Genomic DNA, 21,362 nt, shown 5'->3' on the forward strand with positions numbered 1-21,362 from the left:
TAGGTCATCCCATTAAACTCATGTTCTTGGATTGCATAATAGAATAATACTTACCTAAACACAGTAAAACTAATCATAAATACAGAACCTCGTAATACCCTGAGACATGTGCCACAATCCAGCACAAGTATGTTTTACCACAACAGCAAGAAAGATACTGTCATCTACTTACAAACCATCTCTTACAAATGTCCTTGGACAATCACCAATACAATGCTGTTACACCTATTAAACAAATGCTTTCCAGGGGCTACTTTTTCCAGCCAGTGCCTAAAAATCTTACATTAATTTTCTTTATTCCTAAAAATTTTAATCTCCATAAACCACATCCGAATCAAAGAGGCAAAAAGCATATCTTTCCTAAAGAATCCCCTTCTTACCTTTGCCAATATTGAATTTATCCAGCTAGTGAAGGTTTTCTTCTGTGTAAACTCTCGCTGCACTGGGCAAAAAAAAGAAAAAAATGGTTAATGGAAAAAATTATGTGGTTTTATTTCTCTTTCTCAAAAAGATACATGGCATCCATCTCAAACCTAAGGTTCATTCTTCCAGATATTAAGATACAATTTAATATTAGTTTTTCTCAACTCTTATTTTAGTTGTTGACATTTTATTGCTTGCAGAGATGATACTGCAATGACCTTCACAACCATCAAGCATACTTCTACTGGATGCAGCAAAGAATACCTAATGAAGGTTTTCTCAAAAGCTCAGCAAATGCTAACAGTGGTGTGAACACAGCATCCTACCAAGCAAAACATCTAGAATAACTCCATCCATTCCTTAATGTTCCTTGAAAGACTCAGGGCCATCGCCTGTACAAGATTCATCTTGAAATTCGGGAAAAGCCATGTATGGACTTGGGTGATGAGACCAGGATAGAAGCTGGGGTTAGGTGATAAATGTAAATCTGTAGGTGAAGCCACACAACAGGATGTCTAGGCTAACTGAAAGGCTGGGGAGAGTTATTAGGCTGTCATTGGGGAATATACCCTCTAACAGCATCCTATCCAGTACTGAGCCCTCCCTGGGGTATGCAGATCATTAATCTGGCCAAAAAGGGGCACACGGGGTCTTAAAATAAGAGGGTGGAAGAAGGAAGTGCTTGAACTCGTGCCCCAGTAAAAAACAGTGAAATGGGACTCAAAGCGTGACCCGGTCACGCAGAGATCCAGCTCTTCACCCAGGTCCTTCAGGCTGGTATGCAGTGATAAACTACCAGCCGTTGTGAAGGGAGATAGGAAGTTGGTTAAGCCCATGTTTCAAAAATCAGAATATTTAAACTGTTTCTCGCACCAGATTAGAGATGAAGAGAGGGGAAAGCCTTTCTCCACGGCTTGTGGGTAGCAGAGATGAAGAAAAGTCTAGTTCCCCCAAAAGGTGAAGCAGAGCGTGAGCAGCAGAGGCAGACCAGACCAGCTCCCCAGCCCCGTCCCCGGTCACGGCCAGGTCATGATCCAGTCATGATCATGACTCCCCAGCCCACGCTCCCTCCCGAAACACCACCCCATTCCCAAGACACACCACCTCCAAAACCATACATCCCTGCTGGACGCCTGTATACGGGTCTGAGGTAACAGCAGGAGGTGTTGGCCCCTGAGATTACGGCCTTTCAGGCCTCACCGCTGCGCAGGCGCTGCCACCAGCAGCCATCCCAACGGCTTGTGGGAGCAGGCGTGAACACAAACTCCTTTTTTTCTGCCTTTCTGCATCAGCTTTGACTGCAAGCATTGGGGTTGGCTTCCCAAAAAAACAGGCCAAAAAGCAGTACCACCCCCGCAAGGGGCCTGCCTGGAGCTGCGGAAGGGTGGTCATCCCCTCCTTCTTCCCCATGTGAATAAAAACCTAAAGGGCTGCACTGGTTTTTAATAGCCCAGGCATTACAAAGCAGGTCAAATAGACTATTAACTGAGGGAGGGCAAGATCATACAGTCAGGGGAGTTGATGTTTTGGTCACCCAAACCACCATCCTTGGCCTGCGCCACACACGCGGCTGTCCCAGCCCTTCCCTCTGAGGGCTGAGCAGATGCCAGCCCCGCTCTGCATGGCTACGGGCAGCCGCCCCAGGGGCCAGCCTGCAATGCTCCTGCCTCTCCTCCCAGCTTGCCTCTCCTCCCAGGCAGCAGGAAGGCAAAGACTGAGAGGCAGGTGAGGTACAACGCAGAGAGAAAGCGCGAGGCTCTCTCCCCGCTGTGCTGAGTGGCAGGAGGGGCTGCTTCCAGCAGCCAGGAGCAGAGGATGGGGCTTTGGGCACTGGGGTCATGGCGACACAGAGGCTTGGAGCTCCTGCATACGGGACGCAGATGGGATGGGATGCTGGCCCACCGCCCTGCCAGATCGGAGAGAACGATGCATGTCCTGCACCATGGCCCCAGTGCAGCTCCCTGAGGAGCGGCAGGTGGTAGGGCAGCGTGCACGGCCCAGGCCTGGAGGGAGATGGTGGGCACAGCAGCTGTGGGGGTACTCGGTGCCCATTTCCAGCTGGGGTAAATCCTCCCACTGTGTGGGAGAGGCAGTGGGAGACTCTGACCAGGCCATCAGCTTGCAAGAAGAAACAAATCTGGGAGATGAGGTGGGAGCCGACGATCTCTTCTGCCTCTAAAAGCATGCTCTTGCACAAAAGATTAATGTGAAGGCAAGTTTGACATCATAAGGCAAGTGCAAGACTACTCAGCAATAGATATGTATGTTTTTGTAGGCTGGGCAGGATGCAAGATACCCAAAATATCAAGCCCTTGGGGAAAAAAAAAATCCTGACTGCTCTGCCCATGAAAATGAAAATGCCACTCAGAGGAAAATGTCCCACACTTTATTACTCTGGTCTCTGGTAATTTGGCAGACACAAACCCCAGTCCTGGGTGGCTTTTCATCATCCAAGATGGCCTGAAGGGCTTGCCATGCAGAGCTTCATCAGCTCGCAAAGCGGAGCAAACCGCTTAAGGATAATGCAGCCTCCTGCTCCTAACCCCACCATCCGACCCACAGACTGCCTTCTGCTTTACCGGGCGGGTGAGCAGCGAGAAAAACATTCACGGATTACGTGTGTCAAGGGCTGTTTTGCATCCTGTAGCTAACACGTCTTTCAACAGTCCTCTTCTAATCTGCAATACTATGATCCTGTCGGAGCATGAAACAGTTGATTTCCCCTGCTTGCTGGATTTTTTTTATGCTTCTTAAATATCACAGAGATCATGATGAACAGTAAGATAAGGGCAGTCTTAAAGACATGGACAAAAATGCAACCTCAAAATTCTGTTTTGTTTGGAAAACAGAAAATAAGTGCCAACATGCCCCACAGACCTATCAACGTTGCAACGCTCACAAGGAGGACGTAAATAGCATTGGAGATACTGGCTTCATGTTAGCACAGGACCCAACCACACCCTTTGGTAGAACACCCGTGCGGGAGCCATTCCAATTACCTAACAAGTGATTATTGAGTAGCTGCACTCAGTTTTATCAGGCAGGCAAGGCTGGTATTGCTGGCGCTTGAAAAGGGATGGAAAGCAAATATTAACTACTCTGCCTGACGCCAGTGACTCTTCCAGCTCTAGCTCTTGTCAAACACACAGTACTGCTACTGACTGGGAGAACTTGCTTTTGGGGATGGTTACAGAAAGATGGTTAGGATGAGGTCATTTGGTCTTGTTTGGGTTGACTCCCTCCATATTAATGTGCAGAAGCATTATGTGGGCCAGATACTGCAAGTGTTGATTCACGTGGGCAGCTCTCAGGCAAACGTCTCACCTGGTGAAAGTACAAGGCAATTATTTCACTGCACACACCTAAGCACACCTTACACCCTCCCAAAGCTGCAGCTGCTGCCTAGTGCAACCCACCAGGCTGCCTTCCAAGCAGCCGCAGCCTCAGCTGCAATGTGGCTAATTTTCCTACCCAAATAAAGAATAATAATAATAATAATAATAATAATAATAATAATAAAAATCTCATTGTTGAATCAATCACAAAACTCCATGTCTGCCAATATCTCCGAGGACTGCAGTACAGCAGTTACTCTGCTTCCATCCAGGCCACACAACACACAGCTCAGTACAGATGTGCTTCTGGCACTGTGGCAGGCAGTCGTATTTCAATTTTCAGGTCGAATGTGTTTTCCCTCCCAGCCCCCCCCCCTACTCTACTGCTCAGAGGCGCTAATGATTTAATCAAGCTCTCAAATTCTTATCTCTACCACGTGGTTAATTAATACGGATTTTTATTTTTATGAGGATGAATGGATTCTTTGTTAGGCCTTTTTATAGGACCAAGTGACCTTAGTTTTCTCTTGCCCTAGTTTTCAAAATGTCACTGACCCAGAATAAAAAAAGCTATCAGAAAAAACTGATAATTTTCTTTACTTTGGGCCAAAACTCACCAAGCCAAAAAGTGGATCTGAGAGAACAAAGTAAGAACCTGCTAATCTGAAAACACCCAAAATTTATCACATTTCACCCTGTGTTTTAAAGCTAGTCTTCAGAAACAACTCTTTAGGGAGGAATAACACATAGAAGCAGCATGTCACGTAGGCTAGCCAAAAATCAATACACACTGCTGGACAATGACTGTTTTATCCACTAATGAGCTATCAACAAGTGCTACAAACCAGACTAATCATTAAGGGCTGGGATATGGGGACACAGCAGGGACCACGGCGGCACTGAACTCCCAGGAGGAAGAGGAGGGGAGGGCAGGAGCACTGCCAGCTATGGTTTTACTCTCAGCCTTCCTTTAATGGCGATACAGAAAAGCCAGACTTAAAATTAATCTCCTCTCTTCTGTTGCCTTTCGTGCCTCCCTTCTCAAGGTCAGAGACAGCAGCTCATAGGAAAGCACCGTCTCCTCCCTCGGCAGGGAGTTGGGGGAAGCAAACGGCGGCAGAGCACATGTACCCTGTCTGTCCACGCTCGTCAAACAACGTCACCAAAGAGCAAAGAGGTTTTCTTCTATTGCAAGGACCGGTGCATCACTGCCAGTGAACCATTTACAACTGTGTGGTTTTTTTCTATGTTAAAAAAAAATTTTTAAACAATTATTTGAAATTAATGAGCGCAAGCCTGTCTGTCATCTTCCCATCTCTGTTTTGCCAGAAGGAATTACTTCTTGCGTATGATATTTTTATATCTTCCTTTCACCATTCAGGTCAGCTGAGGCTACGTCTACAGTAGCAAGCAGTGCAGCTCAACAGGAACAGATCAGCAGACCAAAAGAGCTGGTATTCAGGATGTAGCGTACCCACCACGTGTGTGGGGAAGAAAGGTTGTGATGGACTAGCTCTAGCCTGAATGCCCACAGACAGCTGTGGCACCTTCTTGGAGCATTTATTTCAGTTTCATTGAAAATAACTATTTCCACACTCCCTGACGGCTCAGCAAAATGAACCAAGGCATGGTCAACTGGGATAACTGGAAGAGCTCCTTCAAGACAGCACTGTTGATATGAACAAAAACACCAAGCAGGTACATGCTGTAAATGACGGGAACTATCAGAAGAACCGTTAAGTACTTGCCAACCCAGGGAGAGGGTGAGCAATTCACCCCTGAGCCCTTTATGTAGTCCCTTCCTTTCCACCCAGTGAGAGAGTTTCGTTTTCTGCAGACAGGAAAGCTGGGGAAAAGAGTTATTTCCAGCATTTATGTTCAGCAACATGGTGTTAAGCAATTAAAAACAAACACAGTATTTTTTGTTAAGATTAAGAAGTTTATCCAAAGCCCAATGAAGGTGATGAAAATATTTCTACAGGAATGGGTCTTTTCAAATCCAAATATCGTATAAATATTAACTAATTCACTACTACCATGTCTGTGCAACAAGTGGAAACTTTCCTTTCTACACTATTACCTTCAACCTCCTTTTCCTTTTGAAAACAAATTATCCAATTTACCAAAAGTGCTGCTAACTGAGGAAGCGTGTTCATGCTGAGTTTTGCCCTCCCGGCTTTCTTAAACACTTCTGCTCTTCTTTCTCATTGCCAGGATCCTGGAGCAGCTCTGCTCTCCAGAAACACCACTGTCTTTACTGCCACAACAGCCCATGAAGGGAGGCACTGCAATACTTGCGGGTATAGACAGAGGTTGCAGGTTAAATTCTTAAGGGTACTAAGTCACATCATTTAGAAATCAACATACTTCTAAAGATAAGGGCTTAAGTGGCTTTTCTAACATTTTAAAGAAAACCCACAGCGAAGCAGGGATTTGAATACAAGTGGCCTTCAGTGCCCTATACAGGTGCCTCAGAAGCCATCCACTCCTTACGCATTTTAATGCCAGTTTTTAACCAGTTATGCACCTGATAATGCCTTTAACAAATTGAAATTTATCTAGCAGGGAACACATTTCTGCAACTATACAATCTATTTTTTTCGTTAGGCATGTGAAACAGACAAAAATACCCATGACTGATTTTTTTTAGGCGGTCTCATGTGTCAGTTGCCCCTGAGTGCCATCAGCCCCATCACATGCCGCGAAGCCGTGCAGTTACAGGAACTGCAGACCAGCTCCTCACCCGGGCAGCAGGCAGCATAAACAGGGCATAAATTTCTGTGCAGCTCCCATGGGAGCTTTTTGATTTGTAAAATTCAGCCCTGAAAAATCATAATAAACATTTAATGGACTTTTTTGATCATTCTGGTTAAAGAAAAAAAAGTGTAGCTGTAATAAAACACTGGCTCCAACAGATGAGGCATACAGCTAGAACAAAAGAAAAAAAATGCTGGATAAGAATTAGTAGTCTACCTGACCTCCGGATGAATTTAGCGGGTCTCAGAGAGATATCCTCCTTTACTCGGAGATGAGTGCAATCTACTACAAGCTGCACAACAAAATCGATCTGTACATATCACCATATTTCAATTTCACTTGAAGAGAAATCATTCATAAAGGATTAGACACAATTGCATGAAAATAGTATAATTCATTTATATCATTAAACACACTTCAAAAACAGTTTTAGCAGCCACGTTCTTATACGATCATCCTTTGGATTACAGTAATAAACAGTAACATGCACATGGATTAATAAGCAGAGCCAAAAATTAGGACCGTTGCAGTTAATTAAACAGTGAAAGAGTAAGTACATGCCCCAAACTCTGAGAGCTAAAACACACTGTTGTGTCTGAATTAGCTCAGCAAGGATGGAAAAAAAAGGAAAAACAGAGTTCTGCATAGGCTTGGTGGGAAACGCCACACATAGGGTCTGTTTGCTGTCCTAGGAAAGAAAGTGGAAGGATTTGTGCATGGGAGGGAAAGTGGGGGCTGGATCCTACCATAGGTAAACAGATTTACACGCTGAAAGCAAAAAATATTCCCGCTCCAGTGTGCCACAAACCCTGTTCGGTTTCTGCTGTAGCCACCCATCCGCAAGTGGCTGCATGTTCCCCTTGCTGCAATTCCACACTCGGGCTCATCAGCAAAGAGTAGTCGTATCTCCAACAGTTCTCAAAACATTGCCATGAAGCCCTTCTCTTACCAAAGGAGGGGACATGCCACCTTATTTCAGGTAGCTGAAAACAATTTTAGACCCCCAACTCTGCCTCCTCCATTTACAGAAGGCCAAGCGCCAGGCTGGACCCCTCTACGGGGCCAGCCCGTAGTGCAATGCTGGGAGGGAAGCTATGGGAGGAGAAGACACAGGACAGGGCTCCCGCGTTATTCTCCCCGTGCTCATTGCCAGCCAAGCCCTGAGCTCCTGCCTGCTCCCTCCGTAGCTGCAGCAAAAGTGACTTCAGGTTTCAAAGATGGTCCACACACCGCAACGGAGCATCCCCCTGGCAAGCACCCTCTGTTCACCAAAATGTTTGCAGCCTGCCTGGCAGGAGAAACCCTTCCCTTAAATATTTCCCCATAGGATATATCCATAACAGGTCCAGCTCTAGGCTTTTCACCTGCACTTTTAGGTGGCTGTGCAAGGACACAAAACGGCTTTGCAGCTGCTTTAAGTTGTGCTGCATGAGGAAACTGGGAGAAAGCAGAGAGGTGCTGGAGGATAGGGCATAGATAATGTTGATCTTACTGTGATTTAATTTTATTATAACATCTAGGACAGAGAGAAGGAAAAAAGAACAGAAAAACAAGGAGCCCAAGTCCTGACATCATGCAATTTCATAGCAATTTCAATTTTCTTGGCAGGGAGGGAGGGGGGTAACTATTACACTTTTGGTTGTGGAGATGAACTTGAAAACTGGAAAAGGTTAAAGAGCAATTTATAAATCTGAAAAGATACATATATAAGGGTTTATATTCTTGCAGCTTTTACTTTAGCCTCATGATTTTGTGACTGGCTTCATCATTTGAAGGTGTCTGGAGATGGGAACATTAGAAACGATGTTGCTTTCATTTCTTTACCTATTTTCTTCTGTTTTTCAAGCTTCATTAAATCTCCTTAAAAATTAGTTGAAAAGAAAGACTCACTGAGAACAAAGTTACATCTTTACCTATTTTCCATTGACTTTCTTTACTGCATATTTTAGGCCGAACACTATTAATGAAAGTGAATGTTCATCCTTGAACACTCTTCTACATGAAAACCCACTAACAGAAAGCCCACTACAGCAGGTTTTTACAATATTAAGCCACTGGCATTAATTTAATAGGATTTGTATAATAATTAGAGCTACTAAGTAGTAACCTCCTTACTAATTATTTTAAGGAAGTCCTTCTTCCCCTCTTTCCTTTCTTTTCTTCCCAAAAGTGCTGTCCTCCTCAGAGAAGATTGTGACTTAAATCACAGTCAAACATACCCAAAATGAGCATTTTGTTTCACACATGGTAGGGAAGGAAAAAAAAAAGCTAACCATTTTGTTACATTTTTTAGGCATATAACTTCACAATTACCAAACCAATTGGCACATTAAGTTGATGTTGTCCTAATTAACCAGACTAGACGAGTGCTTTATCATCACTGGATGCCTTTCAGGAATAGTAGAAGATCGGATCACAAAGAATTTAAATGTAGAATAAAATACGAGCAATCCAGACTAGATCTCACTCGTACTTTTTTCTTCTGTGCCAACTATTTACACATATCTCATGTTATGCTATTATACAACGCTGGGCATAGTCTTTGAAGCTATACCTTAACAATTTGAAAAGAAGATCAAGCTTTACAAAGAAGATCAAGCATCAAAAGAAGATGGAAGTTTTACGTCCATCTTTAGTCACCCAAAAAGTAAGCTGCTGTTCTAATAGTTATAAGCAGCCATTCCTGGAATCTGAGATTTCTCTAAAACTTCTCCAGGTGAACATGAAGATTTGAAGTAATCAAAGTCTCTGGCTGCTTTGCAAACCTCATCCCAAGATTCCTAAAAATGGAAAAACCTGTTTCCTTGAGTGACCCTATTATTCTTATTTGACCTTTGCCACCACAGAGCCGCAGGAAGATTTACCAATGTTTTCTATATCTCATGTCAGGGAATGTGTCTTTGGTGCTTCATCACAGCTGTGTCACCATTTGTTTGTTTGACCCAGAGCAGATGCAGCAGCGTCACAACTCCATACATAGAACGTGTCTGTACCATTTGTTGCATCTTTAATCATTACAAAAATTGCTTATGTCACTTCTAAGGGATGTTTTACAGCTTTACAGTCAGGCACACACAGCTTGGCCCCAGATTTGCAGTGTGCTCATTTCAGCATAATCCAGGAATTCAAATTATTACAGCAAAGAAATATAATTTAGTCATTTTGATTTTAATAAGCAGGTCTCTTTCACTGAGATATTGACCAAAAAACCCTACTGTTATTCGACACATAAACACCAATCTGACATTTCAGAAAATAGCATGAATATTACTTCAAAATAAAACCCTATTCTAAAATCCCATGTAACTTTAATTCAGCACCCTCTGCCTTAAAGCTAGACAGTGTTTTTCAAACCTGTTTCATGACAACAGCCACCTCACTCTTACTACCGAAGGCTGAGTTTGACTGGCACAACAAACGTGTGTGGGACAAGCTGTGCTTGGTGCAACAGTCAGACTAGCTCCTGTCTGCGAGGAGTTTTTGCTTGCTCTCCTGAAAAATGTAATACTGAAGCAAAACGGAAGAAAATTCACCATTAAAGCTGGTTGGCTTTAGACCGCTGTTAACACTCACTCATCAAAACACATGGCTTCAATGACAATGTTAGTGCAAATAGGGATCGTAAAAGTGACTTGGCAGAATATTCTTTTGCACCATCTGTTTTAAATATATTTTCTCTCAACTAAGCATCATAGTAATTTTACTGCAAGTGAGCTAAAAGGCAATAGCTCTGTGGAAACATGACTTAGTGCATCCGTCCTAGAATAACTAGGCTCTAAACACATCGAAGACAGGCTTTCCAGCAGTGCTAGTCCTGCTGCCTGGACTAGCCTCCTCGATAGCCACCATGAATGTTTTCATGAATATGTTTAGAGGAAAATCAGTCTTCCCAGGAAATTCTTACAGAAGAAAATTCAACACATGATTAAGGAAAGCTCAGAAAGTTTATCTGAGAGGCCAGCTTTGACGCACTCATTATCACTTAACTGTTCAGGTAGCTGCCATTAAATTGGAACAATTAAAAATCGGCCAGTGAGTACTTGCTTAACAAGTTATAACTCATTGTAAGTAAGGATGAAAGACTCCGACCTGCAAGAAATTTGTTTAGAAGCCACAAAAATTTTCTACTTGGTTTGGCCACAAGCTATCTTTCTAGACATGCAGGGGATATAGCAGTAAGAACAGAAAAACAAATAAAATAAAATAGTACTGTAGTTAATAGCCTCATTAAGACAGCTTAATGCAACCAACTAATTGTCAGCAAATTGAAAACAAGGAAACCAATGAAATGGCATAACTGTTTTCATGCTGGCGGTTCCCTTGAAAACAGTTTACAGTAACATGTATTCTGAGTAACAAAGCATAAGACCCAGGGAGCACATCTGTACCAAAAAAGGCAACAGATCTGAAAATACCACGAGAAAGTACTACGAGAGCTGTTATCTTTCATTTCACTGCTGAAACGCTTCTCATGAAAAACAGAAACATCTGCAAAGAAGCACAGACATGAACTAACTACACTGATCATAATGCTCATTTTAACAGGTTTCTCAGAATTCCCGTCAACTTGTGCACAGTCACAGATTTTTGCCAAAAATCTACATTTAAAAGGTACAGAAAACTACAGTAACTTACCTTGCAGCGATAGATAGAGGTCATCTATTTTGGAGGAAGCCTGCTCCTCTGTTGAGGGAGATGACTGCTTTGATGCCATATTAAATCCTATGGAGATTCTTTAATCAATTTCCAAACTGAAATTATTAAAACAAAAAAAAGGAAAAAGAAAAAAGAAGAAAATCAGTACAGTTTTACAGTCAAATTAATGATATCAAAGATGCTCACGTGTGCGGCACGGAGACACGTGTTTTGTTTTGGGTTTCCTTCCCTTGGTAGCCTATTTCCTTAGCTCATACAGAATAAAGCAACCGTTCCTACTGCGTGAATCCAAGTTTTGGTCCCTTGACTCTTTTCTAACGGTGGCCAGCAGTAGTCCACAACACAAACCATGGATCCCACTGTGTCTTGCCATGAAAACAACAGCACTAGGATCGGGAAAATTCAAACACAGTTGCTTTCTTTGAGAAAGCCAGGGTGACAAAGGCTTACAGTGCCTTCTGCAGATCTGTTGCTGCCAAACCTCAAAGGTTTTCTTTAAATCTTTGTACTTTTCAGATATCTCTTCCTGTCTGGATAATTGTTGCAGAATGGAAACAATTTAGGCAGAATCTGCAAAGATTAAGGTGAAATGAAAAAGCAGCGGTTATCAGATGAGAATAATCACAACTGCTATTTCTGTCTGGTACCTTTGTTACTCCTCAACCCCCATGAAAGAGTTTCTTTTTCCAACTCCTCCATTTTCCTCTCCTTGGATACATCCCCTATCTCTAATGCAGTTTTAGTGAACAATACGCTATGTCTTTTAAGAAAGTGTAACACTGTTTCTGTTAATGCAGTTCAATTTTCCACTGTAGGAAAAACTGGATACTGAGATACAGACTCATTTTTATCAAGAACTTGCAAGTTAAACAAATTCAAAAGAAATAAAGCTGAAAATTAAATAAGGGCTCATCTTAAAGAAGCTTTGTTGCCTAAATAACTGTAACTTTTTCATCAGAAGTACTAGGATTTACACACCGTATATTAATAACTCATCTACCAAGTGTATGTCAAAATAAAGAGTGTGAACAGATGAGTAAGGAAATACAACATTAAAGAACGCCAGAGAAATTTTTACATTCAGTCCCTTGTGCATAAGAATCACGAGGCAGCCTTTGTTTACTCCACTATATACTATTTTTCCTCACTCCCTGTCTCGCTCACTGCACAGAAAGGACAACACGCGTTCAATGAGGAGCTATTCAATATTTTGTTTTCCTCACCCTGAACAATGTGTGTCCTTGGGCTTTATCCAAGAGCTTCTCTGATGACAGGATTATTAAGTTCCTCACAAGATTTTCTATGGCGCTCATCACCCCGGCATCTGAACGCTTCACAAACATCAATCAATTCACATTTACAGCATCTACGTGAGATCAGGGGTTATTGCCCACATTTAGAATCACAGAACAGTTTGGGTTGGAAGGGACATTTAAAGATCATCCAGTCCAACGCCCCCACCATGGCACATCATTTTACTGATGACAAGCAAAGGCACAGAGAGAATAAAGGGGGAAAAAAGTTGCTAATCTGACTCTGGTTTCCCAGAGAAATAGATATTAGTTCATACGGCTAAAGCACTGATTCCAACTGCTACAGGGAGCACGCAGCATTTCTGCAAGTCACCAACAACTTACAACCAAAACTCAAGATTCAAGAAAGGGGAGTTCTAGCTGGGACAGGTAAAGATCAGACCTACCTAGATAATCAGAGAAAAGGAAAAAATATTTACAAGAGTTTGGCTTGCTTAGCCTAGCAAACAGAGGAGGAAAAGGAGTATTTGATCTTTGGCAGGCACAAGAATAAGATTATATAAATAAGCCATGCCTTGAGGTTAGGATGGAAATCAGGAGAAGATTTCTAAATACTGGGTTCTAATAAAGGCTCCCAATACAGGCAACTGGCACAAAGGTTTTATGTGATTTTAAGACTGGAATTGCTCAGAAATAGACAACATAAAGTGGTTGCCTTTACTAAAGGAAACTTGGACTTCCAACCCTGGAGAGCTCTCAGAGGCCCTCTGTTCCTGAGCTAGTGTGAGTCTCAAGTCAGACAACCAAAAAATAACCACACAGTTAGCTGCCACTGATAAAAATTGGGGTTTAAGAGCTAGGGCTAGCATCTTGCAGGAACTGAGCGAGGGCAGGGGCTGAGCGAGAATCCAGTTCTACCAGCAGCGATGCCCAAGGTGATGCAATCTTTCCTGGGAAACTCCTTTCTTTTTCTCTCACGATCAAGCAATACAAAACCAAAGTCTAAAAATACACAATGTCAGGCGGCCTTAATATCTTTTGGGTATCGCTGTATGTCTTGAATTTGATTTTGTGATCGCCACCTTGAAGGCTACTAAGTTAGCAGCAAGACCCAAATGGGGAGTATGTAAGCAAAATCCAAACCACATCATCAGATCTCTTGCTTTTTGCTCCCAGGGCACAGGGATAGTTAGCTGCGTTCCCTCCACCTTGAATTTTGCAGTGGCCAACTGTAGGCCTTCAGAGATATTGAAGAAATAGTAAATACTGGGCAACAGGGAATCCACAGGTAAAATCAATGAGCCTGCCTGAATTTGGACCTAAGGTTGTAACTCAAATTGGGTGTCCATGTAAAGGAAGAGGGGTAGGACTAGAAGCACACCCATAGACACCCACCATTGCCACATCAGCATAACCTACAAACAAGACGTCCCCAAAACTATGCACATATCTATGTTCCTGTGGTTCTGGGGCATGCACCCAACATCAGTGGCAATGCATGCTCTTATTCTCTTTAACACAAATTTATTCTCATTCTTTTTCATTTTATTTTAAACAACACTATTTAAGGATTTTCTTCTAAAGGCACAAAAGCAACACAAAATCTCCAAACAGTGAAAACATACATATCTGTTCGACTTTAACGCATCCAAATTTGAGATGGTGACATAGGCAGAGCCAAGCCACGTTCACCTAACTTGCACGATGCTGAAGTCATTGGGAGCACAGTCCAGAGAAAGGGAACAGGATTTGGCATTAAAATTCCTCTATGATAACAGGAAAATATGCAAGAGCCATGAACAGCATTAATGGAAGTTTCATAAACAAAACAAAATGCATTTTCAACCGTTCTGTGACTGTTCCTCCTCGGTCCCCATCCCTTGCCAGCTGCAGCAACCACACAGTCCTTCTACGTGCTTGTCCTGCACTTCACATGATGGGACCCCCATCTCAGCTCAGATCTCTAAGCATGAAAAGTAGCTGAAGTTAATAAAACCTTCAGGATTTTAAAGCAGAAAGTATGTTAAGCTTTAAAGCATTAATTAAGTTACTTAATTTATTAATTAAATTATGGCACATGATCATAGAACATGTAAAAATGAAAAAAAGCATACGCTCCTGTTTTCTCTTAAGTTCAAATTAAGGCCTCCTTCCCAAAAGGATGGAATTTTTAAAATTTTTTTTTTTTAAATGCAGAAATCCACTCAACAAATCCACAGTGTATGTTATAAAAACATGCAGCTAATACAAGGTAAGTTTATGCTAAAGCTTTCACGTCCCTGAAACCCTCTGTTCACCATCCAACACAGCACATACATTTTGTCCTGCCTCTGATTCCTGCCCTGCCCCAACAGAAGACTCCACAGCTGCTTTGAAAGGGAGGCACACACACACTCTTAGAGGACATACCTGCAAGGATTAGTATTCTTTAAAAGGTACAAGGTAGAGACTGTCTGAGAAGGGATTATATGGGGACAATATGCTAGTCCCTTTGCCCTCCCCCCCCCCCCCGAACTGCATTCAAATAAAGCATATTAAGTGTAACTATAACACATCAACCTCTGAAGAGTTTAAAACCATCGAGCTATTGGTAAGATTGCTTAGCAATGCTTTACATAGGTATTAGGATCTTTTCTGCTTCATACTTAAGTCGATTATTTTGTTTCATAACAACTCAACAAACCTGCAGAGCTAAATCAAATCCTTCATTTCCATGAAATTCTGGACAACTATGAAATATATACCCATAGTGTTGAAAAGAAATTGAACGTTTTCAAGTGATGGCATGCCTTTTCAGGGGGGATAAAACTGAAGGTGAAGAAAATTACCTTGTCCTTCCCTCTTTCTAGAGAGTCTGGCATTAATACAGGAAAGCATTTAAGTGCTTACACCTTGGGATAACCTGTGAAATAACCTGTGAAGTATCACAGAGCCAAAGAGAGAGTTCCAGGAATGCTGGGACCTTGCTTCCGATGAATTTGTTTCCTGCTGATTAACTTCAGTGACTTGCACCAGCGCTGTTGTGCGAGCTCATCTTTTCTTCAGCGCGGGAGAAGTCACACAAGAAAGATGTATCGCGAACGTCCTCCTCGAGAGAAAAGCTTTCCACTGATGTTCTCCAAAGGAGTAATTTCTTGACCACCTGGGCTCAACCTGCAGCTCAAATGGTTCAACCATCAACAAAAGCTTTTCCTGTGATAAGGATACTCATAAGACTCAATCCCAGGCTTTCCTCTAGTGGGTATTGGATAGAGTACTTCTTCCCTTACCTCTCCAGCAGTTCTCACAATGGGCACCTAAAAACATAGCTGGAAATTAGATCAGCACAGTCATATCACATAATTTCAACATAACTTCCTTGGAATCTCTCTTCATTTCCCAAATTAAGCTGCAATTAGCCAGCAGATTAAAAAATGTACTGGGTATTAACACATAGACATAGGCGCATTAACAGAGAGAAACCTAAGAGCAGGTAGTGGACTCAAAATCTCAAGGGACTAACCTGAAAATAATCATACCCAAGCTTTACATTCCAGAGATTTTATCATGAGAATAGACAACACTGATTTAAATACCATGTCTCCAGTGAGGTTTAAGTCCAAATGAGACCTAAGAAACGCTCTTCTTAAGCAGGGTCTTTATAAAGACATTCTTATCTCAAAAGAAAGGGGAAAAAAAAACATTTCAGATGGATTTGGAGCATTCATTAGCAAGGACTTCATAGCCTTAACATCACAGTTTGGATCAGGGTCATTTGCAAACCTTGTCTTTCAGCTGTTCCAAGTACCAAGCATGGTAAAATTTCATTGTGTGAAAAAAATGGAAGTCATACAGTATGCTCCTCTATGGTGAAACCGCTGCCATTTTCAAAACAACATATGCAACTACAGTTAAAATATAAAATGTGTATTTCATTAATTATTTAAGGTTACTTCTACAAAATTAGGAAGCAAGGTAAACTAGTTGGTGTGATTTCCATACTGTCCCAGGTAAGACCGTTTGCAGTCTCTGAGTTTACAGCTAACTCCCGCATCCCTACCCTGTGCCACAGCCTGCCACACAGATGTACCCTCAGACCTCTCCCCATGAGCCAATCTTGAAAAATCATATGGCATGAAATTAGCTCAGATGTGCACTCCTTAAAGCTGAAAGCAGCAGATACTTTGCAAACAAGCCCAGATAGAGGTAGCTGAATATTATAACCCACTGTTAGTAAATGCCTGCTTCATCAGTTTTGCCCCATATTTTCCCAGTTATGCCGGCTACATGCTTCCCACTGGTGTTGTAATAGGAATTACAGACATCTTTGCATGGCATCTCCAGCCGCTTGTTTTTACTTTTCCTCCTTTGAAGTGCCACCGATTATTTATGACCCACTCAGGGACTCAAAAGACTTTCCCTCCATAGAGGCCTCTACATGTAAACTGAAGTCTGTTCCTAGCAACAGATTATTATTACTCATGTGTTCAGTCGAGCCAACGTCATGAACAGAAACGGCAGATTTTTATCTTTGGTGAGCTAGTCCAAAGGCAGTAGAGCTCCACAATGCAGACCGACTGAAGACCTTTTTCCTTTTTGGTTATTAACAAAGATCTCAGTTTATTTTGCATTCAGAAAGAAGCAGTAACATTCAAAAGTGCAAGTCTTGAGCCTTGCAAAGTGCTGCTGAGCTGCCTTCTTTTGGTAAACTATTTTTCTGTAAGTTTGTCACAGTCTCCTTAAAGGCAAATTGTTGGGATCTAGATCATGATAATATGACCTAAAGAATTATCACAGAAAATCCCTTACATGGTTTGGAGTTTTGCTTTTTTACAATATCTTCTTTTCCCCTCACTTCTGATGTACTCATGCCTCTGTTAAGTCAGAGAAGTTCACACAGCACTGAAGTTTGATGGTCATGCTTTCTCCTCAACACTTCATTTACAAGGGTTTCACCATTTTTTCACCCAGTGTCGGGGGCGGGGAGGAAGGTCTGTTTAAAGCATGCTTTTCCAAGATCTTTACACTAAAACACCCTCTTTTCTTAAGGTCCTACTCCAGACTGAAGTTCATTCCTTCCACATTTAAAATGCTTGCCAACATTGCTCTTGTGGACGATCTCAGATATTGTATACAGGTCCACACAGCAATGGGATGGGATGGGATCACACAGCAAACATACTGATCCCCTTCCCTTCAGAGCCAGATCCTCAGGTAGCAAAAATCAGGGCAGCACCACTGACAGATCTACCCTGACTTCCCCCCTTGAGGAGCTGAGGACTTCTCCCTGTCTGGCAGAAAAAAAATATTTGTCATCATCCAGTAAGCAATAACGGCACATTCTCTGCGCTTTCCTGGAGGAAGAAAAGGGCTTCCATTAGGTTTTCATCACTTTGAAGGTGATAAGGAAAAGAGGCTATAGCCTTCTGATCCTACACAACACCCTACCACAGTCTGATGGGTATCAGCCAGTCCTTTAAGAAGTGGTATTAGGGCATGCGGCATTAGAGAGACTCTGCACTGCCTGGGATAATGCTGAAACAAGTCTGGCCTTGCATCTTCCTAAGCCATCAGTAGCTGGAGATGAAGGAATGAAAAGGGAAAAGCTTGGAAAAGGCTGAACAACTCTGCTCAGAAAGAACCAAGCCCAGAGAGCATTAGATCTGCAGGAGACACAGAGACGGACACAAAGCTACACCCCATTGCCACAGAAACAGCCTTGCCTCGTGTGAACTGACACACTGAAACTATATGCACAAGTAAGGACCCCTCCAAAGAACAAGAGCTGCAAGACCAAGACATCTCTTATTAGTTTATTTAAGACAACCAGCGGCAGTACATTTTTGTTATCCAGGGACTTCCCAGTGATCTATTTATAATTTTTGAAAACATGCCAGGACAAGCATATGAGTATACAAAAGCCACACCAGTTTTTAAGGCCAGCAAATGTTGCTGGTTTGTCTTTGATTTATACATCAGTAATACTTCCTGTTACAGAAGCACAATGGATCTTCTCATTGCATTAATCAATTTAAAAACGTGGTTAGGGAAGTGTCTTTCTTGACCTTTTCTTTTTTTGGGGGGGTGGTAATATATCAGTCATCCTGGTACAATTACACAGTTTGAAAACTGCACTAACTCCACGCTGTTGTTAACACACACACAAAAACGCTTTTATTAACAGAGCTAGGCCTTGTTCGCACATTCACAAAAGTTGACCCATGGAGGTGCACGATGCATTTGCTTGCCCTCAGAATAAGAGCCTATCTATCTCACATTTATCTATTCCCAAGTGGAAATGCAGTGTCAACGCATACTTACTAAAGTTGGAGAAAACATTCGGTTTTCAACTGGTTTCCAAGTTTTCCCACATCGTTAATAAAAACAAGAACTGCTCAGAACTCAAAATTGCAGTTGTTAATGTAAAAAGGGAGACTGATGAATGCCTGGCGGCTCAGAAGGCTGATGCCATGCCCCCCGATCACCCCAGAGTGCACTGCTATGCAGGAAGCCAAAAATACTACGGTGACTTCACGGCTCCATCCAAGTCAAGGGTTTGGGTGACAATTCAGTCTCCAAAACACACAGCCCATAAGCACATTCCCAGCCCAAATCTACCTGTGCAATGCCCAGAAGCCTCCAATTATGTGCAAAAAGCCATGTCATTTATACGGTGTGTTGCCACAAGGCCAGAATGGAAAAGCTTTTCCAAAGCAGGGGTTGTTCACAGGCTTCCCTGCCGCCCGGCGCGCCAGCCGCACCGCAACCCCAAGGCCGCTTCCCGCAGATAACGGGGCTGCAGGGAAGGGTTATCGTAAAAACAACATGAGAAACACAAGCTGGCTGAAGATCTCTGCTGTACCTGGGAAGTCCATCCAGTGCATAAACACGACCTCTTCCTACCCACGTGGTTAACTAGGAAAGCACGCAACAAGACGACAATAGCTGTCATTTCACTCCTACAAGCCCTTCTCCATTTTCACACAAAAAAGACGTCCCTACCTGACCCCCTTGCCCCGGCTCAGGCGAGGCTGGTAGCCAGGCACAGCACTGAGTAGCCACGCTCCGCCTGGCCTCCTTTCGGCAAGGGGAAAGGGTGCAGCGTGGCCACAGCAGTCCCAGCACCGCGGGGCGCAGACAGACCTCTGACCTTTAGGCATGCAGTTCCCATCACAAAAGCAAAGGGCTGCGCACAGCTCATCATACCCCTTCCTCGGCGCTTCCTGGCCCAGAGTCCGTTTTTACAATTGAGAAGGGAACGGAAGGGGGAGGGAATAGCCTGCAATCAGAGTCAGTTTAACACTCACGCAGGGGACTGCCTGATCAGAACAAACTGGACAACGCTGCCTGCTTGAACCAAGCAAGATGCATTGCAAGAAGTTCTTTTTTTTTTTTTTTTTTTTTTTTTTTCAACAAATGTTTCTTCCTTCCCCCAGATTGCAACTGAAATTCTTTGGTTAGTGTTTTAATAGAGACTCATAGCCATTAACACTGGAGCCACTTTGCATGGTGTAAAAGGTATTTAAAATAGCAGCATATAATAACTACACCTGCTCTGGATAAATGACATGATATTAATGAGAATCAGGCTCCTAGTAATACCCTGCCTTTGAAGGAATACAAATGTTTCCTTTCCATTGCCTTCCTAATTCCCTTTTTGCCCAAATAAAGGGAACAGTCAGATGGTTAACAAACAGATTATTCTGTTGAGTGAGGCTCGCCTAAGCAATAAAAGGCCTGGAGTTTCTCAATTAAATCATAAGGCTATTCTTGTTCAAAAAGATCTTCCTGAAGAGCAGTAATCTGCTCTTTCAGGAAATTAAGAAAAGGGAAAGGTAGGGATAGCAGCAATCTAAACGCAGGAGTTTTCACTAGAGTGGGGACTTGTTCTTACAGAGCAAAATCACTGGAAGCGGCAGCGCAATGTTTGCACAACAGACCTCCGCAGACAGAGCCACGGATGGTGTCAGGAAAGGGGAGGGAAGTGAAATGCAATGTGTATTTGGGAGCCAAAAGAGAAAGGGCATGTCTCATGCTAGACCTATCTGCTTTGGCAGTATTCCTGTAAAGATCACGAACTTGTTTTGATCACTAAATATAGCAGAGAAAAGGAATCTCCTGCAAGTAGCTCTCTCCGGCAGCACTTGCTGTTTTACACAGGCAGAAGGAGGACACAAAAGAGAGATTTGTCAAGCAAATGGCAAACGAAGCTTGCCAAAATTTGAAGGGCAAATTACAATTTAAATGATAGGTCCTAGCCTGGCAGCTGTGAATTCATCAGCTGCTCTCTCAAGCATGTCCAATTGAGGCTACAGCAATGCAAACTACCACTCTTCCCCAGCACACCTCCGCTCTGACCTGGAGGGGCTGCCTCTCCCAAGAGCAAGTTTTTCATATCCATATAATTCTTTCAGCTGAAAATTCACCCCAAAATGCTAGTCAGGGTCTTGTTTGTTTGTTTGTTTTTCCACCTTCTGTCCCATGCACTTCAAGGTTTGTGGGCAAAGCAGCCTTTCCACGAGTGCAGCCTGCACGCTCACATGTCTGTGCCGGTGTTGCACACATAAAAAGGCCTTTTGATGGTGTTGCCTCCCACGCTGACTGTGCGGGACCCTCCGCTGCGGGAGAAAGCCAGAGCTTCGCTTGGGCAACTCAGCAGAGCCTCTGCACTGCCCCGCGAAGTAAAGCACTTTTGTTTACTGCTTAAGACAAATAAAATATCTTTCTCTTTGCTTTCAAAGAATTAGTTGCTTTAGGAAAAAAAAAACCCCACACAAACCTAAATCTCTGATTTATAGCATACTTTCAAGCTTGTAGAATAACTTTTTGCATGCAGTGAAAACCAGGCCAAACACCGTTATTCTTACCAGTGTTGTTGCCAGAGAGGACTAAACAGCCAAACTGCACATAGACAACCCAAGAGAAAGAACTTGGTGCTAATGCAGTAACCTGCTAGAAT

At 42.8% G+C, this 21,362-nt stretch overlaps 1 protein-coding gene across 3 annotated transcripts in view; it reads right to left on the bottom strand.

Annotated features, from left to right (window-relative positions):
• Nucleotides 1–21,362, bottom strand: part of SYNE2 (spectrin repeat containing nuclear envelope protein 2) — a 200,289-nt gene that overhangs the window by 170,875 nt on the left and 8,052 nt on the right. For all 3 annotated transcript variants that reach the window (XM_075503772.1, XM_075503771.1, XM_075503773.1), the window contains exons 2-3: nt 11,151–11,266; nt 381–442 (exon numbers count right to left, since the gene is read on the bottom strand). In XM_075503772.1, coding sequence (XP_075359887.1) covers nt 381–442; nt 11,151–11,229 — 141 coding nt within the window. In that variant the 5' untranslated portion in view covers nt 11,230–11,266. The remainder of the gene's footprint in view (nt 1–380; nt 443–11,150; nt 11,267–21,362) is intronic.

Source organism: Mycteria americana, chromosome 5, assembly GCF_035582795.1.
Source record: "Mycteria americana isolate JAX WOST 10 ecotype Jacksonville Zoo and Gardens chromosome 5, USCA_MyAme_1.0, whole genome shotgun sequence".
Taxonomy (NCBI): Eukaryota; Metazoa; Chordata; class Aves; order Ciconiiformes; family Ciconiidae; genus Mycteria; species Mycteria americana.